Raw genomic sequence first — 24,634 nt, 5'->3', positions numbered from 1 at the left:
GGAACTTTCCAAGCAGCTTTTGAGTTTGGATCTATGCAAGTGAATCAATCATGATGCTATTCGTCGATAGCAAAAGCCAACATCAAAGACAAGATTTAAAGGAAGCCCGATTCTGGCTTTGAGTGAGTTAGGTGTGGTTTTTCCCAGAGCACTGATTTTTGTTGGCTTATGGCTGTGCTGGGAATTGACTGTTGGACCTCAGAGCTTCAGGCTTGAGTCTTTTTGTATAACCATTGTGCTATTTATTTCTCCAGTCCAAGCATATCGATTGTGGGATATTCAGGTAGGAAGTCACATGCATAGGATCAAACATGTGATTTTGTGTGAGTGTGTTGGTGGTAGAGAGTTGGGGGGAGGGAACCTTGGCTTCTGAATTTGCCTTTGGCAGAGATTGGCATAGTGATTTGGCAAGGCCCTGGGCATGATGTAAGCAGAGGGGATGGAGGGAAATAAGAGAATGTGGAGCTAGACCTCAAGAAGCTCCAACACTGATGCCAAAATTGAGCACGTGAACCTGCTGAGGGAACTGAGAAGAAATGGCATAGAGACACTGGGAATCCCAAGAGAGAATGGTGCCACAAAGCCAGCCTTTGATGCCACAAGCCCTCATCCCCAGGGCACAGTGGGTGCATGCCAGGTGAGCTTGTCGGCAAGGTAACAGTGTCATTGACTCCTGCAAAAGCCTCACTGGTTGAAGGACAGACAAGTATTTTTAAATATAAAAGTCATATTCCAATTCTCTGACACACTGGCATATTGGGGCATCAGAAAAACTAGTTCAATACCAAGTCTGTAAGGTTTCCAAGTCTATTCCAACTGAACTGCAGAGGACTGAAACTGTTCTAGAGGGCACCAGGTGGTATCCCACGGGCTTATGTGCACATAGTGCAAACTGCAAGGAGCTGCACAATGATCCTGTTTCAACCCCTTGGTTCTCCACAAGCAGGGGGGGTCAATTCACAAGTGGTGAAGCAGGTCTGCAGGTGCCTTTCTCTTCTCTGCACTATTTTCTCCTCTCAATTTCTCTCTGTCCTATCCAAAAAAAGAAAAAAAGGAAAGAATAAAAGGTGTCCAGGAGCAATGGGTTCATAGTGCAGGCAATAAGCTCCAATAGCCCTGGAGGAAAAAAAAGAAAAACTTCTTGGAGTGAATACTGTGCATGTGTTCTCTGTCTTCAATGAGAAGTAGGAAATATCAGGTCAAAGGAATTTAATGCTGCTCTTATTAGGACATCTATTAGATTCTTAAAAGCAAAACCACACAGTGGATTTGTATAGTATCCAGATGAAGAAACACGACTCTTACATTTCCAATTTAGCTCTCACAAGCCTTTCTACTAGCATTTGGTTGCAAGAAATATTGTTTCTCTGGGTCCCAACTAGGTCATTTCCTTTTTGAATAGATGTGTTTCCTGAAATCTGAGCTGCCTGCCTCAAATCTACATAAAAGACAGTAGGTTTGACACACTAACTTGGAAAGGGCTCCCCTATATCCAGATAGTGAGATTCTATTTTATTCCTGTGTATATTTGATTGTGATGAAATTTTAACTTGGGGAGTACAAGTTGGACTAGAATGGAGAATCTTCTTTTGTGCTTAGCTTCCAGGAGGAGAATTCTTTTGGTTATGAAAATATGATAGGATAGAGGAAATACCTGAAAAGATTCAGAGTTTGTTTGGAGGTTCAATCAGGGGAGCACAGCTACTCATATACCCTCACCCAAAGACCGGTCACCTCTACTTTGTGAAGGCCATCCTCCTCGACTGAGGGCATGGCTTTGGGAGGGTCACACATGGAGCGATGATGGAGGAAGGGGACACCCACCTAACCAGGCAGATGAGCCAAATCAACCTGGCATTCATTGGGGTGACAGATGTCACAGCCAGATCGCCCTCACATCCCCTGATCAGTTTTAATACATTAATTAATTAGCCATGATTTAGACCATGGTTTAGAGAATAGGGCAAAATCTTAGTCTTTGACTGACTTACCTTTAGTACTTGGCTTACCATAACATATGTTTTGGGGTAGGTTTTCACCACCCAGTTTGTCTCCAATGTCCATAAGAGCAATTACTAGTTCTCCTTCAACAACCTGTACTTCAGTCCTAGGACATCAGAAAAAAACTGTGTATAACCTCCACATACTGGAAGTGAAAGACTGTGGTATCTCTGTCTCGGGTAGTGGTTTGGGGGTGGAGGGAATATTCCAGTGAATTGAGCAGTTTGCTTTATTCCATAAAGATTTCCTTCAAGTACATATCATGATGTACTATTTCTTACATATTTACAGAGCTTAGCAGGGGTAAAGTTAAACAATCAGGGAAACTGACTTTCAGGAAGGACCTTATTTCTGTCTGTTTCTAGCTATGAATGACTTGCTATTTAAAGGAGTCTTTTGCATTTGCATTTGGATAGTGACAGGGTATTTACATAAATCAAATTGTATTTTTGTTTTCTTTGAATTTCAGAAGTCTCTATGATATAGAGCCACGTTTCTGACTTTATTCTACGACAGCTGAGGCTGGAAAAGGTAGGACTTCGGAAGGTGACTTGGCAGTAGAGCACCAACCCTGCACACATGCCTGAGGTCTTGAGTGTGAAGCCTGGCACTGGCTGTGCTGGAGTGGTGCTCTGGTATCATGCTCTCTCATCTCTCTGTCTCTCTGTCTCTGTCTCTCTCTCTCTCTCTCTCTCTCTATATATATATATATATATATATATGCAACTATAGCATCCCTACATTTTCTTTTAATATTATAGCCTTCAAGCTAGAAATGGACCTAATCTATGATCCTGTAATTCCTCTCCTGGAGATATATCCTAAGGAACACAACACACCCATCCAAAAAGATCTGTATACACATATGTTCTTGGCAGCACAAGTTGTAATAGCCAAAACCTGGAAGCAACCCAGGTGTCCAACAACAGATGAGTGGCTGAGCAAGTTGTGGTATATATATATATATTAAAGTACTACTTAACTATGAAAGTGGTGACTTTGGGAGTCAGGCTGTAGTACAGCGGGTTAAGCGCAGGTGGCGCAAAGCACACGGACCGGCATAAGGATCCCGGTTCGAACCCCAGCTCTCCACCTGCAGGGGAGTCACTTCACAGGCAGTGAAGCAGGTCTGCAGGTATCTGTCTTTCTCTCCTCCTCTCTGTCTTCCCCTCCTCTCTCCATTTCTCTCTGTCCTATCCAACAACGACAACAATAATAACTACAACAATAAAACAACAAGGGCAACAAAAAGGAATAAATAAATAAAATAAAAAATAAAAAAGTGGTGACTTCACCGTTTACAGCCGATCTTGGATGGACCTTGAAAAATTCATTTTAAGTGAAATAAGTAAGAAACAGAAGGATTAATATGGGTTGCTCTCACTCTTAGGCAGAAGTTGAAAATCAAGATCAGAAAGGAAAACACAAGTAGAACCTGAACTGGAATGGGTGTATTGCACCAAAGTAAAAAACTCTAGGGTGGGTGGGTGGGGAGAATACAGATAAAAGAAAGAGGACTTAATGGGGGTTGTATTATTATATGGAAACTGGGAAATTTTATTCATGTACAAACTATTGAATTTACTATTGAATTTAAAACATTAATTTCCCAATAAGGACATTTTTTAAGAAAGAAAAATATAGCCTTCGAATTGGTTATATTTTATGCAAACATCATTTGAAAACTTTGAGTCTAAAATTCTCTCAGGATTCGTCTTTATCATCCCTTCAGAGAAGTCAGCATGTGGTTCTTTTCTTCCCACCTTCTGTTTGCTTTGTTTCTAGGGGGTCTACATACCTGCTTTTGGGACATTTACTTTTATGAGCCAAAAACTAGATGCTGGGAACAGGTTTAACTCTATCCAGATACCGATCTTTATCATGTCAGAGAAGCTATTGCGGCTACATGGACTACGACAAACTAAGATGCACACACCTGGTAAGTAGCTCTACTGGCTAAACCTTTCCCATTAAAAGAGAGACAGTTATTTCTGAGTATCTGCCATCTGCTCACTGTCTTTCCCCCACACAACTGTCCTTTTCTCTTCCAGGGGATATCCCCGTTGTACCACTGAATTTTATCATGGTTGCCATAGCGGGGCATTATAGCAGGGACACAGTCGAAGGATGCATTAAAGAAACTCTGCAGCTCTTATCACGATCAATCTGCACACGAAAGAAAGTTGAATTTACTTTCCAAGGAATCGGTATCCTTACAATTGAAAATGACAAAGTAAAAATGAAATTTTTTCAGGACTTCTTGTCTGCAGTGGATACAAGTGGCAATCTGGAAAAAGGTATTGCAAAGGTAATGTTGACCTTCTAATTATTTCTCTTTCTTACAGTTCTGAATTGTCTATAGAGGTGTCACCCTTCAGTGTTGGCCTGTCTTAGATGACAAGTGCCCCTTGGGCAAAGAAAGGCTTGATTCTAAGTGTCTTACTCAGATAAAATGGTCAGAAGGATAAAACATCTGAAGGTCTGAGCCAGGGACAGGGGAAAATATGGTTTAAAAGTATCTTACTGGGAGTTGGGAAGTAGTGCAGCAGGTTGAGCACAGTAGGCCCAAAGCGCAAAGACTGGCATGAGGATCGTGGTTTGAGTCTGCAGGTGTCTATCATTCTCTCCCCCTCTCTGTCTTCCCCTCTTCTCTCCATTTCTCTCTGTCCTACCCAACAACAAAGACTTCAATAAGGACAATAACTACAACAATAAAACAACAAGGGCAATAAAAAGAGAATAAATAAATATAAAAATAGATAAAAGTATCTCACCCACATAATTTCTTTTTTATTATTTTATTGGGGAATTAATGTTTTATATTCAACAATAAATACAATAATTTGCACATGCATAACATTTCTCAGTTTTCCACATAACAATACAATCCCCACTAGGTTCTATGTCATCCTTTTGGAACCTGTACTCAACCACCACTACACCAGGGAATGTTTTACGTTGTGGCAGTACACCAACTCCAGTTCGGTTTCTACTTGTGTTTTCTGATCTTGTTTTTAAGCGTCTGCCTGAGAGTGGGATCATCCATATTCATCCTTCTGTTTCTGACTTCTTTCAGTTAACATGATTTCTTCAAGCCCCATCCCATATGGGTTTACAATGGTGAAATCACCATTTTTAATAGCTGAGTGGTATTCCATTGTGTATATAGACCACAACTTGCTCAGCCACTCAACTGATGTTGGACACCAGGGTTACTTCCAGTTTTTGGCTATTACAAATTGTGTTGCCAAGAACATAGGTATACACAAATCTTTTTGGATGTGCATGTTGGGTTCCTTAGGATATATCCCCAGGAGAGGAATTGCAGGATCATAGGGTAGGTCCATTTCTAGCCTTCTGAGAGTACTCCAGACTGTTCTCCACAGAGGTTGGACTAATTTACATTCCCACCAGCAGTGCAGGAGGGTTCCTTTGACCCTACAACCTCTGTAGTATTTGTTGCTGCTACCTTTTTTGAAGTATGACATTTTCATAGGAGTGAAGTGGGATCTATTGGTTGTCTTTATTTGCATTTCTCTGCCAGTCAAAGACTTGGAGCATTTTTTCATGTGTTTTTCATCCTTTTGGATCTCTTCTGTGGTGAATATTCTGTCTATGTCTTCTCCACATTTTTGGATGGCTTCATTTGTTTTCTTGTGGTTGAGGCTGGTAAGCTCTTTATATATTTTGGTTATTAGCCTCTTGTTTGATGCAGGGCATGTGACGATCTCCCATTCTGTGAGGGGTCTCTTGGTTTGGGTATTGCTTTTTTTGCTGTGCAGAATCTTTTTAATTTGATGAAGTCCGATAGGTATATATTTGCCTTAGTCTACTTTGTAACTGGATTCATTTCATTGAAGATGTCTTTAATATTTATGTGGAAAAGAGTTCTGCCAATATTTTCCTCTAAGTATCTGATAGTTTCTGGTCTAACATCTAAGCCCCAGATCCATTTAGAATTTACTTTTGTGTTTGGTGGTTCACATTCATTCCTCTGCATGTTTCAACCCATTTTCCCAACACCATTTGTTGAAGAGACTCTGCTTTACCCCTTTTAATAGTCTGGGCACCTTTGTCAAAGATTAGATGTCCAGTGTGTGGGGGCTTACTTCTGGGTTCTTGGTTCTATTCCACTGGGCAGTGTGTCTATTCATGTTCCATTACCCAGCAGATTTGATTACAAGGACCCCATAAAACAATTTGAGGTCAGGAAGTGTGATCCTCCAGTTCTGTTCTATCTTCTCAAGATTATTTTTGACAATTCTAGGTCTTTTTGGTTCCAGATAAACATTTGTAGAATTTGTTTTATACTCCTACAAGATGTGTATGGATACTTGATGGGGATAGCATTAAATTTGTATATGGCCTTGGGCAGTATATTCATTTTAATGATGATAATTCTTCCAACCCTTGAACATGGAATTATCTTTCCACTTCTTTGTGTCTTTTTCAATTTCCTTGATTAGTGACTCATAATTTTATTATACAAGAATTTCACTTCTTTGGTTAGGTTTATTCCTAGATATTTTATTTTTTTTGTTCTTGTTGTTTCTGTAGGAAAAGGAATTGATTTCTCGATTTTTCTTCATCTAACGTAGTGTTTGCACAGAGGAATGCCACTGAATTTGAATATTAATTTTGCAGCCTGACACCTTACTGTATTGCTTAATGATTTCCTAAAGCTTCTGGCTGGATTTCCTAGGTTTATCTTTGTATACTATCATATCATCTGCAAATAGGGAGAATTTGACTTCTCTTACAATATGTATGCCTTTAATTCCTTGCTCCTGCGTGAAAGCTTGGGCAAGAACTTCCAAAACTATGCTGGGTAGTAATGGTGATAGTAAGCAGCCCTGTCTAGTACCTGATATGTGTGGAAATGCTTACAGTTTTTCACCATTGAGTATGATTTTGGCTGTAGGGTTCTGAGGGATCAGAGCTCCAGGACACATTGATGGGGTTATCTGTCCAGGGAAGTCTGGTTGGCATTGTGCTTGCAGCTGCATCCTTTTGGCTAAAAAGAGAGTTAAAATATAAAGCCAAACATGTTTTTGACTGATTATGAACCTAAAGGCTAGAATGGCACAAATGAAGAGTTGGGGGTGGTCTCCATTCTCTGCTAATGGGCGTATTTTAGTTATATTTGTTTTTTAAGCTTTATTTTTTTTTTATTTACAAAAGGAGACAATAACAGAACTGTAGGATACTAGGGGTACAACTCCACACAATTCCCACCACCCGATCTCCATATCCCATCTCCTCTCCTGATAGCTTTCCTATTCTCTATCCCTCTGGGAGTATGGGCCCAAGGTCATTTTGGGTTACAGAAGGTGGAAGGTCTGGCTTCTGTAATTGCTTCCCCACTGAGCATGGGCTTTTACTCATTGATCCATACTCCCAGTCTGCCTCTCTCTTTCCCTAGTAGGGTGGATCTCTGGGGAAGTGGAGCTCCAGGACACATTGGTGGTGTCATCAGTCCAGGGAAGTCTGGTCGGCATCATGCTGGCATCCGGAACCTGGTGGCTGATAAGAGAGTTAACATACAAAGCCAAACAAATTGTTGAACAATCATGGACCTTAAAGTTGGAATAGTGGAGAGGAAGTGTTGGGTGGGGGGTACTCACTGCAGACCCGTGTACTTGTGTACTTCTGCTTTCAGGTATATATTTTTCCTTGGTTTATGGACACATGTCAACATATGCTCTATCTCAGGGGACCTGGTCTATATCTGGGTTTGGGGACTTTATTGGGGAGTGGACCACCTGGAATGGAATTAGAGAATACTATGAAAGGAAAGGTCGCTCCTGAGTGATGAAGCTGAAGGGTTGTCATTCCACACCTGAAGTCTCTGGACACAGTCTGAAGTGAAGCATGCTGGGGTGGTACTCGTTGCGTTGTTTAGGTTGTGATCGGCGGATGCAATATTATTTGACGTGAATTGAGAGAAGCATGCAGGAAAGTCCAAAGGGTCTGAGGATATACTAGTTTTTTTTCTCCCTGAGCCTGAAATGTTATATGCAGATGGATCCTAGTTATTGTCTGGGGAGATGATGTCATGGCTGGAAAAAGGACCAGAAAGCTGGATCAGGGAAAAGAGTAGCTTCCAAATATGCAAAAGGTATATAAATATTGTTGACTGTAAACCCCATCAATTGGATCTGATCGGTTGCCCTAATTCAGCTTAGGAGCCTATTTGATTGACCTCTGTATCCCTTTAGATCCAACCTCACATTCTGTGATCATCAGTAAGAACATTCCAATTGCCCCAAAATTAGGACCCATCTTCCTCAGGTGTAGCATAGAGTATGTGGTCCAGCCTCCTTTCAGAGGATGGAACATTCTCTACTGTTGTTGATTTGAGTGCAAGGACCTGTGGGGGTCCACAAAGGGATCTGTTTTGTTGTTCCTGATACATATGACTGGTAACAATGGAGAAAGGGATTTATTTGAGGTCAAGGCCCATCATGTCTGTTTGGGAGTCTCAGGACTCCCAGACTCGGGCCCCAGCTTGATGGGGTGGCCTGATAGTGACTAAAGAGTCATTGTTAAAGTATGCCATTCTCTTGCCCTTATTGAGCTTTTGCTGTCCTTGCTTTGATAAGGATATCTTGGGAGTAAGTATAATAGGAAATAGGGAAGGAACTTCCCTATTCTTTATCCCTCTGAGAGTATGGACTCATGATCATTATGGGGTGCAGAAGGTGGAAGGTCTGGCTTCTGTAATTGTTTCCCTGTTGAACACTGGCATTGGCTGGTCAGTCTATATTCCCAGCCTGTCTCTCTCTTTCCCTAGTGGGGCAGAGATCTGAGATAGGTGTGGCTCCAGGTGGAGTCATCTGCCCAGGGAAGTCAGGTTGGCATCATGGTATCATCTGGAACCTGGTGGTTGAAAAAGAGTTAATATAGAAAGCTGAACATATTCTTGACTAATCATGAACCTAAAGGCAACAATATTGCACATGAACATTTGGGGTCTCTGTTTTGAAAAAAACAGGTAAGTCTATTTTAGGTTTATTCTAAGGGCTCCATTTTTGCCTGAGCCTAACAGCTGATATGCAGGTGGACACAGGTTACTGTCTGGGGAAATGGTGTAATAGTTGGAAAAGGGACTAGAAAGCTGGATCGAGGAGAATAGTAGGAAGATCATTATTAAATGGGGGGGGGGTTAAGCTTGAGACTTTAGTCACTGAGCATCCAACAAGCCAGCTTTCCGGTAGGATTGTTTCCAGGGAGCCTGTGAGGTGTCTGGGTCCTGGGCTATAGACCAGCTATAAATCTCCTCTCTCCTTATTGTCCAGAAACCTCAAAATGTCAGTTCAACTATAGCAAACATCAAAAATTCGAAGAGAAGTCCAAACTGTGTTCTTTAATTCCCCAGTTGAGTGCCTTGCCCCACAGGTTCCATGGACCTATCAACCCTGGCCTCCAAAACTCTCTGCCAACCACATACCACTCTGACAGCCCTGTATTGAATCTGGTGACAGAACTAGAAAAGTCACATTCAAACTGAAACAAAAACCCAAAGGCATCCCCTCCCCCCCCCCTGGGGAGTATGAGTACCTTTTGAGACCTCAGTTTAGAAAAGGCAGGTCACAGTCTGACTCAGGCTAAAAAAGAAAAGAGTCTTCAGTCTGTGATTTCTGCATAACAAAGTCCAAGCACTCACTCATGGCAGAGAAGTAGGTTTATTTCAGTATTATCAGGCTGGCTGGGGTGCTGCTCAGAACTGAGAATTCTCCTAGTTTCTTATTCAGATCCAGTGAGCAGGCAAACCTTTTGGTCCATTCCTAGATTTGAATTTGAATTAAAAGGAAATAATGAAACACTGGAAAAAATTGAACAACCTAAACTGAGGAAATCCGTGTTAAGAATGAAGTCAGACAAAGATGATGTGCAAGGTAGGCCAAAGATTTTAGCTGTTTTCTCTTTTCTGCTAAGCAGCAGGGCATTGTTGCTGAGCAACTCCTGTGCCAAAAATCAGTACCATTAGAGTTATAAGAAATGTGTTCTTCTAAGAAACTGGTCTTCTAGAATTTTCTTTTTTTTAATTTTATAATTATTTATTTTCCCTTTTGTTGCCTGTTTTTTATTGTTGTTGCAGTTGTTATTGTCATTGATGATGTTGTTGTTGGATAGGACAGAGAAATGGAGAGAGGAGAGGAAGGCAATTGGGGGGAGAGAAAGACAGACACCAGCACACCTGCTTCACTGCTTGTGAAGCAACTCCTCTGCAGGTGGGGAGCCAGGGGCTCGAACCGGGATACTTACACTGGCCCTTGTGTTTTGTGCCAGTGGCATTTTTCCAGATGGCTATCGCCTGACTCCCAAGAAATATGCTCTTCTAAGAAAAAGCTCTTCTAGAATTTTCTATCTCACCTTAACTCTAATCCCTGAGATTCTCAACTAAGACTCTTTGCTGGCTCTCTACTACTTAAAAGAGTCAAAGTTCAGATGGCTACCGGGGGAGGGAAGTGGCCTAGGTAGGTAACAGAAATGCATCAAGTGAGCTGCATGTAACATGTTCCATATATATATATATATATATATATATATATATATATATATATATATATATATTCTGAGTAGGAGTTTACAACTCTCTTATATGGCTTAATAGAAAATAGTAGGATTCTCACGTCTGTAGCTGATGTGAATTTGGTTGAAACATATGTAGAAATACAAAGGTTTTCTTTATTTTTTTCTAAGTTATTGGAGATAGCTAGAAGTTGCCAGACAATGTTTTGAGGACTGTTCCTTTCATAAAGAGATTTTACTTGCTATCTTAAGTTGTTATTTATGCAATCTTTCCCTTTCACTTTCTTCCCTTCTCTCTGTCTATCTCTCTCTCTCTCTCTCTGTATCTGTCTCTGTGTGTCTCTGCCAGGGATTGAACCTGTGATTTAAGAGCATCAGACACAAAAAAGTCTTTTGCATAACCACTATGCTATCTCCCTGGCCCATTATGCATTATATTAAGCACTTAGCACAGTTGTTGTAGAGTAAGAATGTATTATATGTTCCTATTGTATTTTTCTCTCTTCATTGTATCTATATGACCATTAAAGCCTCAAAGGAAAAGACTGAAAGGAAACTTAACTCTTTCTCTTATTTTACAGTCAACTTTCTACCTAGACCTCCAGGTAAAAAACCCACTCCAGCATCTGGAAATATTGCACACGTAATATTGCCTACCACCATGGAATCTAATAAGACTGTCTTTACAAAAACAAGAACCAAAAGGTAACATGATGGTCTTTTGTGGGGGGTTAGGTGGGGATCACACTTTACTAACTGTAGTCTGAGTCTTATCTTGATTCAGGGATATTAGATGTTTCCATCCATGCCTTCACATGGTGTCCCTGCATTTGTGCTCCATGGTGAGGACTGCAGAGATGTTCAGGGCTCACAGTCTATCAGGGGGAAGCTAGGTGTGCATGGTCATTAGCAGTGCCAAATACACTGGAGACCTCACTTACCTTGTTTAGTAACTTTGCTTTAGAATGTTGATTCCACAGGAAGAGGGTGTGTGTGTGTGTGTGTGTGTGTGTGTTCACTGCACCTCCCATGCCTGAGAAAGTTCAGTCAGTAATGCTCAAAAGTCAAATGTAAACAAGCATGCTATTATTGAAATCCAGGCTTATCAAACACATAGGTCGCTCACCTCTACAATGCAGAGCTCTGAAGAGAACCACTGAGCTATCTTCCTTTGGCTATATTTGCCTCTAATTTCACTCTAGATGTGAAATTGTGTTGTTTTTTAATATTTATTCCCTTTTGCTGCCCTTGTTGTTTTATTGTTGTAGTTATTGTTATCGTTATTGTTGGATAGGACATAGAGAAATGGAGAGAGAAGGGGAAGACAGAGAGAGGGGAGAGAAAGATAGACACCTGCAGTTCTGCTTCTCTGCTTGTGAAGCAACTTTCCTACAAGTGGGGAGCCAGGAAGTCAAACCGGGATCCTTATGCCAGTCCTTGTGCTTTGTGTCCTGTGCACTTAACCCACTGTGCTACAGCCTGACTCCCTACTGTTGTTTTCTTATAGTGTGCCACATCCACCCAGTCCATCAAAGAACACCAAAACAGAACCTAAGACCTCTGAGACTACAACTTGTAGGGATCATGAGAAAGCAGGACAGGTACCAGTCTCCTCAGACAAACAAATGATGGGGGTGGGTACCACTGAACACAAACAGGGCTGGGAGAACAAGGGTTCTGAGTGAACATAGACCCTGCAAATCAAATGGAATTGTGGCCACTCCTGCAACCCGAGGACTCAGCCTATCAAACCCATTGTGCACATCGCTGTTCATATGTCCTTTTATCAAACATACTCCTGGAGAAATCCAGTCTTGGGGAGCACAGGAAGAAGTGTGAATAAAAGAAAGCAAAAGGTAGGAATAGACCCTTGGTGTCATTGTAGGAACTTTGTTACGTGTGTATGCAATGCAGGAAGGCCAACAGTGCACTATATTCTAATGTCGAGTTGAAAAAAGAAGAAGAACAGGATAACCAAATTCTACATCAATATCAGATAATGAAAGACAAGGACACTGCATTCAAAGACCAGGTAGTAGAATGCTTGGATTGAGAGGTGGTGCAGTGGGGGCAGCAAACAAGGCAAGGCCACTGCAGATGTCCTGTGCATGTCTGCCTGGCAGTGTGCCAAATCAGGCATTTCATTTGAGAATGAAGTTTGGGTCATGGTCAGGTTTTCAGGAGCAGACTAAAGTCTTGTTTGGTGCACTACATTTTGGGGCTGAAGCTACTTTCTGATCTCCTCACAGCTTATATAAATGCATTGGGGAGGGGTTTGGAGGATGAATGGAGGGTTTACTCTACTCTGTTGCATCAGTGCAGGTAAGAATATAGACAGCCATCCATTTTCAGGTGCCATTCTGCTTGACTTGCTAGAGCCACCAGGCCTTGGGTTTGAAAAAGAAAGTTCTTGATTGGGAGACATTTTCTCAGGGAGCAAAACAAACATAGAAAAGCCCAATCAGTTTGGACTCATTTGAAACACAGTCTTTGTAGAGAGAAAGTTAGTAGCCTTCACAAACAGAATAACATTTCCAGTGTGTGTTTATTTTCTTTTTCCTTGCGAAGTTGAGACTAAAATCAGAAAAAGAAGAACGCATGAAGAATGCTGCTTATAACCTTGGTGTCGCAGATACTATAAAATCACAGAGGAATCTGAAATGCCACTTTTCTGTAAGAGTTGTTTCTGCCTCTCTCTTGCATATAACCCTGTCTGGGAATGTTTGAACCCACCCTCTGGAGGGCACATTGAAGGGATTCCTGTGGGATTTACAAGAGTGATACTTCCTTTCTGGGTGGGAGCTCATTCCATAGAATCTTGGGCCCCTCCCCACACCCTCAGAACTAAGGTCTCCACCGCAGTAAAACCCTCAGGTGAGCTGTAGGTGCAGAAGTTTCAAAAACCTCATTTCAGATGGTAGTGAACATGCTTCACCACCATTTTCATGTTTTTAGTATCTTTGGCTTCTATTTTTATCTGCCTAAATCATCCTCTTTTCAAACCATTTTCTAGTTCACCTGACAACTCTTGGACTTGATAGATAGTCCATTGTATTGCCTTTGTTCACCATGCAGGGCTTTGGGACACACACACACACACACACACACACACACACACACACACACACACAGAGAGACACACCATGGAGAAGAAAAAAAGACCTGTGTTGTTAAAATTCGGAGTCTCTAGCTGGCTGGGCTAGCTTCATGAGCGGGTAACAGAGATGACCAGAGACATACGGCTGGGCAGAGAAGCTGTATTTCTTTATTTAGGATCAACGATTTATAAACTAAGACAAACTAATCACCAAACAGAACTCTGCTGCCTCTTTCCCGTGGCAGCGCCAAGAACTCTCTCTAACTCTGCCACTCTGGAACTCTGTTGGGGTTCCTAGGGGCGGGGCCAAGCAGGCCCTTGAAACTAACTGGACTGATGCAATTCTCTTGGCGGGGGAGAGCTAGAAAAAACCAATGTAAAGCATACAACAGACCTGTGACCTCTGGTCAGTTCTGCTCAGAGTCACCTTGGAGCAGGTGAGTTCAACATGTAGCTGCTTTATCGGCACTTTGAAAAATGACTTTTCTTTCTTTTAGATAGATGGAGAAAGCAACCACAGCACTGAGGCTACTTCAGTGTGGTAGCGCAGGGCTGAAACCCAGGTCTCACCAACGACAAAGCAGTCACTGTATAAGCCAGCTATTTTGCTAGCCCATCAGTTGCTTTCTTGCTCAGCTCAAAGAAATGAACTGCTCCTCTTTCATCCTAGAATCCATATTACTTTGCAAACCGACCAGCAAGTGCTGCTATTGTCACTGAAAAGAAAAATGAGTATACTAAGAACCTTCTCAAACAAATAGATGCCAATAGTAAACTGGCCAAGAAAAAGAAAGAAAATCAGAAAGTCTTGGAGCAACTAGAACGGCTGCAACTCAAACAAGAGTGAGTTTTGGTGGACTTGCAGGGGGACTCCAGTAGGGAAGGGTAGGGCAGCACAACTAGTGCTTCAGCACATCTCAGCCAGCCAACCAGGATCCCCACACAGCCCGCCATCGCCACCATGCTTAGTGTCAGGACAGCCTTGGAGGCCAGGTACAGTTGTCAGTTGGGACCATGGCCTTTGGCTTTGTGGTCAGTGGTGTTAGTAGAGGAAGAAGGGGCCAGTCTGATGCAGGGACCCTTCCTAGTGTAGCTTTCTCATCAGTCTGTTGGGAGCCCAGCACCCAGGGTCAGGAGTGTGGGGGCCCAGACTAGAAGCAGGGGCCAGGCCATCATGGAAAGGCTTCCACATACTCATACCTGCCATTCTCCTGTAGCTCAGCCTGGGATGAACATTTCTCTCAATTCCCAGTCCTGAGGAAAGAGAGTGTTTGGTTGCACTTGGCCTGAGGCTGAGCATTTGAGTCAGGGAGGAGGTCAGGAGAGCAGTGAAGGAAACTACTGTGGGGAAGACTTCCCCAAATGGAGGTAATTCCTGCCTCCATAAAGCTAGTGTCTCTCTCTCTCTTTCTCCCTTGCTCCCTCCTTTCCTCCCTCCCTCCATTCCTTTCTTATTTGCCACTATGGTTATTTGGGGCCTGTTGCCCTGATGCTTCACTATTTCTGACAGTCCTTTCTCCCATCTAAGTACTAACCAGGTCCAACCCTGCTTAGATTCTGAGATCAGATGACATCGGGTGTGTTCAGGGTGGTATGTCCATAGAACTGACAGTCCTTTCTTTGATAGACTATGAGAGCTAGAGAGAAGACAGAGAGAAAGAGAGACAGAAATATATAGAGAGAGAGAAAAGGAGAGATACCTGCATCACTGTTCCACTGCTTGTGATGCGTCTCCCTTGCAGGTGAGGACCTTGAGCTCAGGTCTTTGCACATGGCAGCATGTGTGCTCTCCTAGATGAGACAACACCAGGCTCCAAGGCCCGTCTCAATCAGGTGTAATGGAAGCTTCCAGAAGGAAGTACCAGCTTTTATTTTCTTGGAACTTATTCCCACTATTACTTGCTAGGTGTGTTTTGATGATGTTGGTCTCCATTAGAATAAACTGTGGCCTCACCTCCTCCTCTTCCAATTATCAGGATTGATGAACAAAAAGCTGAACTGAAGAAACATCAATTTGAGGAGAGAGAAATGTATAAGAAAGCACTGGAATACCAGGTAAGTGGACGGGTTGCTATTTTGAGAACTGTACACTGCTTCCTAGCACTCTGAACGTAGGTGTGTGGAGGGTAGAATACTGGGCCCCCACCCACCTACCAGGTTTCCTCATGAGAGTTTGGGTGCCCTGGCTCCTTCCTATAAACAGTGGGTCTCTCAGTGTACCCCAGTGCTGCAGCCTTCACACTGGCTCTCTCTGTTCCAGCTGAAACACAGGCCTTCCAGACTGCCCATCTACGAGTCCATGGGCACCTTCACAAACTTTGGGCAGAATGAAAAGACCCTGGAGGCCGAGAAGCGGCAGAGAAATATTGAATATATGAAGCAGCAGGTGGAAACCGCTCTAGGCCACAGAAGACAGCGTGTCCTCAACCAAATAAAAAATCTGCAGCAAGAAAAAAAAATGCTTCAGAAAAAACAAGAAAAGTAAGGGGCCTGGCCCTTCCTTCCTCACCATAACCCTCTCCTCCTTTCTCTCCCTCTCCTCCCCCACCCCTTGACACCAACCTTAGTAGAAACATGTGTGGACACGTGGAGAGTCATGACTGACCCTAGCTCGCCCCAGCCTGCTTCTCATCTCTACTCCCCAGTCAACTTCTGAGGCTGTTGCATGTCACAGACCACCTTATGGGATGAGTATAAATACAATATGAGTATAAATACAATAGTTTGCACATGCATAGCATTTCTCAGTTTTCCACATAACAATGCAAACCGCACTAGATGCTCTGTCATCATTTTTGGACATGGACACTGCCCCCTCACTGCACCCCAGAGTCTTTTACTTTGGTGCAATACAAAAACTGCAGTTCTGGTTCTACTTGTGCTTTCTCTTCTGATACTGTTTTTCAACTTCTGCCTGGGAGTGAGATCTTCCCATATTCATCCTGTTTCTGACTTATTTAATTTAACCTGATTTCTTCACACTCCATCCAAGATGGACTGAAAATGGTCAAGTCACCTTTTTTTTTTATTATCACTGAATAGTATTCCATTGTGTATATGGAATACTATTGTGTACTTGCTCAGCCACTCATCTGTTGGACACCTGGGTTGCTTCCAGGTTCTGGCTATTACAAATTGTGCTGCTTACGAACATATGTGTACACAGATCCTTTTGGATGTGTGTGTTGGGTTCCAACCAGGAGAGGAATTGCAGGATCATAGGGTAGGTCCATGAGAGGAGTCTTTAGATTAATTAAAGGAAACAAACATCTTTTGACAGAAAGAGGGTTTTCATTGACAGAAAGAGGGTTTCAGCTTAAAGCAAGCAGTCTTGGACCCTTCAGCTAGGGTTCCCTGTATCTGCTCATGTTACTGACTCTTTTTCTTTCTTTCTTTTTTTTTTTTGAAAAAGTTTTATTTATTTTGGGTAGAGATTGGGAGAAAAACAGAGAGAAACCTGTTGCACTTCCTAATTGAAGTTGGGGACCTGAGGCTTGAACCCAGGTCCTTGCACACTGCAATGTGTGCCTTCAAGTAGGTGCACCACTACCTGGCCTCCAACTTTACCTCTTATTCCAAAGAGTGAGAGCAAAACCAGATTTCCCGCTGAATCCAAAGGAGAGAGGACTAGGGGGGAGATGGTGGCAGTGGATGGAGTCAGACTCTTGCCTTCCCTCCAGGCATTTAGCAGAAAGATGTGCAGAAGAGGATAGAAGGAACACCATCAATCAGCACCTGACAAAAGAATGGGATAAAGATGTTGTGCTGAAGCATCAGCGAGATGAAGATGCCAAGGCCTTTGACAAGTAATTGCCTTCTGGGGTTGCAAGTTGCCTCCTCTCCCTATTTCCTCCACTCTGATCTGTGGGTCTATAGAGCTTCATGCAAATGAGTGGGGATTGCCAAGAGAACTCCATGGAGGACAGAAGTCTGGGTTTAGTGTGGGGACAGGTGTGCTGCCTGCTAAATGTCTACCAACAGTGTTTTGGTCTGCCTCTACTCAAGGGAGCTTCGTTTTTCTTTTGTGGAGGTTGCAGGGCATTTCTCTTTGGAAATAACAAGTTTGAAGCAGGGAGAGTGAGTTTCCATCCTTGGCTTATGGAATGTTCTGTTCTAAGAGCAGAGCTGAGGAATCATGGGTAAATGGGCAGTCAGGGGAGTCGGGCTATAGTGCAACGGGTTATGCGCAGGTGGCGCAAAGCACAAGGACCGGCATAAGGATCCCGGTTCGAACCCCGGCTCCCTACCTGCAGGGGAGTCGCTTCACAGGCGGTGAAGCAGGTCTGCAGGTGTCTATCTTTCTCTCCTCCTCTCTGTCTTCCCCTCCTCTCTCCATTTCTCTCTGTCCTATCCAACAACAACAACAACAATAATAACTACAACAATAAAACAACAAGGGCAAAAAAAGGGAATAAATAAAATAAATATTTAAAAATTTTTTTTTTTTTTAAATTTAAGATTAAAAAAAAAAGTAAAAAAAATGGGCAGTCAGTTAGGAATGGAGTCATGAGTAATGGATGCTATACAAAGTGAGACACCCAGCAGGGAACAGGCCCAGACCATCCTCCCAGAGGGTGCCTGTTCTGTATTCTCAGCCCTCTCTCTCTACTCACCACCAGGAGCAGAGCCTCTAGCCCTGGTCCATGGAGGTTGACAGTTAGCCTGAGAAAGGCTGATGATCTTTTGTTTTATTTTCATTTGTCAATGGGGAAAGTTAACATGTGCCTGACTGAGAAGGTGAAAAACTTGCCAAAACAGATGGAGCCTATCCCTTCAGATGTTATCAAGGCCTTAATATGACAAACTTTTTTTTTTTTTTCATGAACCTTAGGTCAGGCTTATAGTGGAGCTGGGAATTAAACTGAAACTTAAAAGGAAATGAAAGTCACTTGCAGAACCACTGTGCTATATCGGTAGCCCCAAATATTCTAAATGACCAATTAACAAATTGTTATCTTGGCTAACCCATGGATAAGTCCTCCTCCTCCTTCCTCTCCTCCTACTCTTCTTCCTCTCTCTACTCCTTCACTCTGGCTAATGATGATACAGAGGATTGAGCCTGGGACCTCAGAGCCTCAGACATGCAAGTCTTTTGCACAACTGCCTTGCTAGCTTTCCCACTGGGATACAATCTGTTCTAGAGAAGATGTTTTGATTTTAGTGGAAGGTGTTTCCTCCCTCTCTCCCATGTAGGGCCCATCATTTGTGGCAGTGAGTGAGAGGAGAAGGGCAGGATGGGGGCAAGGGGAACAGGTACTGGGGGGGTGGGTCACTGTCCTTGTTTCCTTTTCACAGTTTTGAGGAAGGCCTCTCACCATCACATGTGCTTTTCCACTTCAGGGCGCCAGACAAACTATTTATTTTGGATCAGTGCAATGACTACAAACGCTGTAAACAGTGTCAGAGAGACCCGTCCAACAAGGGCAAGACCCACTTCCGGCCCTACAACAAACACTTGCCAGGGTCTCTCATGCTCATTTGAAGCCAGAGTCCGGTCCATGCCTCCCAGTTGTCTTGGGACTCCAGCAGGATGCCACCTGGGAGCTTGCAGAGAAGATTGTGTCTGTCCTCCCTCGTTTTGTGAATCCATGTGTGCCCCACCCCAGTCCACCTGCACCCCAGAACATAATGTGACAGCTGTGAGGAGGAGTTATGTAGCCTCACCCTAGGGTGGAGTGCTGTCCTCCACCCCCACCCCGGACACCAGTCCAGCCTCAACCTCACAGCACCTGCTGCCAGGGTGGCAGGGGAGAAGGCACCCAGCCTCACCTGAGCTGTGGTGCTCTGTCCTCAAACCCAACCCCCCACCCACAGCCCCTTCCCTCACAGTCGACTTCATCCCTCCCCTGGCCATCCCTTCATACCCCAGTTGACCCTTACCCCAGCCCACCACCCACCCTGCAGTCTATCTCCCTTTTCCCCATCCACCACCCTCCCCTCATCCACCACCCACCCTGCAGTCCACCCTCTTCCCCCCATCCACCACCCTCCCCTCATCCACCACCCACCCTGCCGTCCACCCCCTACACCCCCACCCAGCACCCTCCCCTCATCCACCAACCACCCTGCAGTCCAACTACCTGCCCCAGTCCACGTCCATGTCCACTCAGAGCCCACTATCTACCTCCATCAGTCCACCCTTACCCCATAGCATCCTGGCTGTGGTGTGCTGTCCTCACCCTCACTCTACTCCCCGCCCCAGTCTACCAATCCCCCTCCAAATCCACACCTCTCCCTTATTGCACCCCTCCCCTCTAAGTTCACCAACACACACGAGTCCATCCAGCTCACCCCTACTGGACTCCCCACTATCAAAGCACCCAACCATTACTCCACCCTCCCTCCACCCTCATTTTCTGTCCCTTCTCAGTCCTAAAGGTACCCACTGGCAGATGGCTGGGGAAAGCCACCCAGCCTCCATTTGGCTTTGGTGTATTGCCCCCCCCTAACCAGTGCAACCAAAGTTCACCTTTTTGGATCCCCCTCTCTAAGTCCAGCCTCCTCCCTTCACCTTCCCTGTCCCTCCTCATCCACTGTACCTGCTGCCAGGGAGGAGACATCCAGCCTCACCCTGAGTGATGTTTCGGCCTCCTCCTCCCATCAGTCCTCTCCCCTGCCTCATTAGACCCCCTTCCCCTCCCATTAGTCCACCCTCCCGCAACCCCACACTTGTGCATCCCCCTCCTCTCACCACACCCCTCCTCCACTCCATCCAACTCTCCTCCCATTAGCCCACCCTCTGCGCACCCCAACCCCCAGTCCACCCACAACCCCACAGCACCTGCTACCAGGACAGCTGAGGACAAGGCATCCAGCCTAACACTGGCTGTGCTGTGCTGATTTTGACCCCGGCCCCCACCACTGCACCCCTCCCCCCACTCAAAACCCCTCCAACCTCCTGCCCTCCTTCCACCACCCCATCTCCCTTCTACCTCCAGGCCCACAATACCTGCTGCCAGAGCAGCTGGGAGGCACCCAGCTTCCCTGGCAGCCAGGGCCATGGGGTTGAAGGTGGACAGGAGATGGGGTGGTGGTGAAAGGAGGGTAGTTGGGGTGAAGGGGTGTTGAGTGTGGAGGAGGGGTGGAGTGGTGGGGGGGTGGGCCTTGAGGACCAGGACTGAACATCACAGCCAGTTAGGCTGGGTGCCTCCTCCTCAGAGGTCCTGGAAGCAGGGCCTGGGGGTTAGGGGTAGACTGGGGGTGGGGGGGTTGAGGGAGAATTCACCCCACTCAACAACTCCTTACCCCAACTCCCTACTCCCACCACTCAACCTGCCCCTACCCCTTTCATCACCCCCAACCCAACCACAAACCTTACACACTCCCAGTGCACCCTCTGGGCAGCTGGGGAGAAGGTACCCAGAGTCAGACTGGATGTGGTGAACTCTCCTCACTCCTTTCACCCACCAGTCCTCCCCTCTCCTGGCCTAGATCCCCTTGGACTAGTCCAGAACCACAGACCACCCCCAGTCCACTGTCAACCTCACAGTCAGGATACCAGGAAAGCTGGTGAGAGTGCTCCCAGCCTAACTCTGGATTATGCATCTGTCCTCACCCTGCACCCCACACCAGGCCACTCTCATCCCTCCCACTCAACTCCCCTATCTCCCAGTCTAAACCCCTTGCCCAACTCTCCCCATTCCTCTGTTCCAGCCCATCCCCATCCCACCCCTCCCCCAATTCAAATCCCACATCTCCCCACTCTACTCCTCCCTGAACCCACCCCCTCCCCATTACCCCTTTCTCCCCACTTCAACCCTCTCCCATTCCATTCCCTCCCCCACCTTACCCCTCCCCCAACCCACTCCTTCCCACTTCACCCCCTCCCCCATTCCACTCATTCTCCCCCACTCTACCCCTCCCCAACCCACGCCCTTTCCAATTCCACCTCTCTCCCCCCACTCCAACCCTCCCCATTCCATCTCACTCCACAAACCTCCTTTCCCCCACTCCACACCCTCCCCTTAGTCCACTCCAACCCCTCTGGCCCCTTAGTGCAGCCTCCTATCCTCCAAGCTCACCCTAGACCCTTTATCACCGAATTCCAGGGCAGCTGGGGAGGGGGACCCCAGTCTTACCCCGAGCTGTGCAGTGCTGTCTTCATTCTCATGCCCTTGGCACCCAGTCCATGCTCCCCACAGCATCTGCTGCCAAAGAAGCTGGGGAAGAGGCACCCAGCCTCACCTTGCCTGGGGTGCATCCCTGCTTGTGCCTGTACCCTCCTTGTGTATCACCCACAATCTTTTCTAAAAAAAGCACAACCTCCTCTTGGAATTGATGTTAAAATAATAAAACGTTTCTATGTGCCTGCTTGCTCTTAATATTTTTTTTCTTTTTCTTTTTTTTTTTTTCATCAAGACTTAACCACACTGGGCTAACTTACTGAGAGAGAGAGAAGCAGCACTGACTTTCCCTCAATTCTGTGGGTGCCAGATTTGAACCAGGGTCATGCACATGACAAAGCAGCACACTGTTCTACTAAGCTATTTTTCCAGTCCATATTTATTTATCTAATGTGGTGCCTTGTTAGAGGAGGAATCCAGTGGCCTCATGTCTGCTCATTGTGACTGAGCTACCTTCCCGGACAATCTGTAAGTCTGTATTTTTAGAGAAAAGACAAGATCAAAGTACTGTCCCACCATCCATGGAGCCCCATTCAAGGCTTCAGCACTCCAGGCAATTCTTTCAGAGGGAGAGCAGGAAAGACCCCAGCAAGACAGCTTCCTTCAGTGTGGTGGGGCTAGGCTCTAGCCTGGGTTGAGTATAGGGCCACGCAGGGTTCTGTTCAGGGAAGCTTTTCTGCCAGCCCTACACTGGCCTTTATCCAGGGTGCTCCCATGTAGTGGTAGATCTCCAACTCGGGGCCTCCTACATCAAGGTTTTATCACAGCCCCCTCCTGGGTCCCTGTGTGTGTAACAACCTTCTTTAGCTAAAGGCAAGAAACCTAAGGTCCTGTGCTTGTGTAATTGCATTGCTCAGAGGCCTCCTGGCCTCAAATGTTTCACTGTGTCCAGAGGGGGACGGAGACTAATGTTACCCTAGCACCGGTCCCCTGACCATGAAGCTCCCCACCCATTTACCATTCATGGTGCTCTCATGTGGTACAGGGGCTCAAACCCAGGGCCTTAGTATGAAGAGCTATTTTCTTCCTCTCTCCTCCAGAACAGTTACTTGTGAATCTGATCATGCCTCCCTAAGCCTGGACTTTTCTGAAGGAATGAATGTTCTGGAATACCCCCCAACCCCCATTAATCTTTCAACTCAAATCCAGGAGTCATGGGACAGAGCTATGCTTTGGGGACACTACACTGAGTGTCAGCACACTGGGAGATATGGGGAGACTAAAACCTGGGCCAAAGTGGCCTGTTGTGGCTGACAGATGGCAGTGTGGGTCTAGCCAGAGCAGGCAGCAGGGGTTTCCTGAGTGTCTGCTTCCTGTTGTAACACAGTGACATCACTAGCACACTCAATGTCAAGGACTCAACTCAGGATCTCATGCTTGTGACTCATGTAGTGTAGTGTAGTCACTGCTCCACCACTCTGCTCTCTCACTGCTCAGCTGCATGCCCTGAACCACTCTCCTCCTGTTCAAGTGACTCCCCACGTGGCACACTTCTCTCCCCACCAGCAGCCATGGGTACTGTCAGAGCTGAGCTCAGGTGGGGCTTTCAGATTTCTCACAAGCTTACATTCAGGGCTGGCAATAGAAATTCTGGAGAAATCCTTAAGCCAGATATGGAGGGAGGTTCTGAAAAGATGGGCATTTAGGGCCTGTGGGACAAGATATCTCTGGGCTTCTGCTCTTGCACAGAGAGTTTAGGGATACACAGTGACAAGGACAGCCATCAGTGGTCATCTGTATTGTGGGTGTCCCTCCCTTGTCCCTGCTCCCAGCCCTGCAGAAATGGCATCAGACCATCTGCACATTCATGAGTTCCCTAGAACAGGTGTAGCTATCCAGTGAGAAGGATTAGCACAAAAGAGAAGGATGAATATTGGATGATCTCACTCATAGGCAGATTTTAACAGTCAAGGACAGAAAGGGAAAACGCCAAGTAAATTTGAACTGCATTCCATGCATTGTACAAAAACAGCAAAGGATTCAGGGGAAGGAGGCAGCAAAAGGGCTGTGGGAGCTTGGAGGGATGGTTTCTTATGCACGATGGAACAGAAGGACCTAAGTCAGGATTGAGAATGTTCTGCAGATGAGACATTGTACCCATGTGTCAACAACTGTCCTGTAAACCACTATCCAGCCAACAAAACAGTAAAAAATTGGTTTAATCAACAATAAAGATGTAAGATATACATGTATATGTATATTAATAGAAATAACATAATAAGAATGTCCTTAGCCTTCCTGGAATAATCAAAGTTACCTTTACTGCTCCACATTTGTTTTTTACACCAGGGATATTTCTAGGGCTCAGTGCCTGCATGATTCCACTATTCCCTGTAGCCATTATTTTTTAAATGAGACAGAGATAGTGGGAGATAGAAGTGAGAGACAGAATTAGAGGGAGAGACAGAAAGGGAGCCACCTGCAGCACTGCTCCACTGCTCATGAAGCTCCCCCTTCTGACAGGGATCCATGGCTTGAACCTGGGTAACATATGTTCTCTGTGAGGTGAGCCACCACCTGACCCCTCTGATTTATGTTTATGGCCTGGGCTCTCACGTCTCATTTCTGGTTCCATACAGTCTTCTATGTGTACATGTGTACACTCACACATATGTGCATGTATAAGACATACATGTACACACATGTGCAGCCATATCCTCACATACCTGTGTTTGCACAAACATAAGTGGGAGCCCTGGGTGAGAGCATGTCTGACAGGAAGCAAGGAGGGGACAGTCCAGGCAGCACACTCCCAGCTTCCTTTGCACCATTCTCCACTCCAAAGCCAAAGTCTGAGCCTTCGCTTGGCGGGGGTGGGGGGAGGCTAGCACTGAATAAACTCTCAGAAACACTGAGCATCACCCCCTACAACAGGGAG

General features: G+C 45.2%; 1 protein-coding gene and 1 long non-coding RNA gene across 2 annotated transcripts; both read left to right on the top strand.

Annotated features, from left to right (window-relative positions):
• The first annotated feature begins 3,948 nt into the window (after positions 1-3,948).
• On the top strand, positions 3,949-9,390 carry LOC132534050 (coiled-coil domain-containing protein 81-like). The gene is made up of 2 exons (XM_060177476.1): positions 3,949-4,309; positions 9,300-9,390. The coding sequence occupies exons 1-2, from the start codon at positions 4,085-4,087 to the stop codon at positions 9,369-9,371; spliced, it is 297 nt and encodes a 98-aa protein (XP_060033459.1). The 5' UTR covers positions 3,949-4,084; the 3' UTR covers positions 9,372-9,390.
• A 4,644-nt stretch (positions 9,391-14,034) lies between these two features.
• On the top strand, positions 14,035-16,299 carry LOC132533999 (uncharacterized). Its single transcript, XR_009545716.1, has 3 exons — positions 14,035-14,476; positions 15,610-15,688; positions 15,894-16,299. It is a non-coding gene; the product is annotated as an uncharacterized LOC132533999 (long non-coding RNA).
• The last annotated feature ends 8,335 nt before the right edge of the window (positions 16,300-24,634 follow it).

This window comes from Erinaceus europaeus, chromosome 17, assembly GCF_950295315.1.
Source record: "Erinaceus europaeus chromosome 17, mEriEur2.1, whole genome shotgun sequence".
Lineage (NCBI taxonomy): Eukaryota > Metazoa > Chordata > Mammalia > Eulipotyphla > Erinaceidae > Erinaceus > Erinaceus europaeus.
Note: the sequence above shows the minus strand (reverse complement) of the source record. Positions and strands in the feature narration are given on the sequence as shown.

Excerpts from the sequence above, each read along its gene's own strand:
- LOC132534050 (XM_060177476.1), top strand. The coding sequence starts at position 4,085 with ATGGTTGCCATAGCGGGGCATTATAGCAGGGACACAGTCGAAGGATGC. Across the intron at positions 4,310-9,299 it reads TGGAAAAAGGTATTGCAAAG|AAACCTCAAAATGTCAGTTC; the intron begins GTAATGTTGACC and ends CTTATTGTCCAG.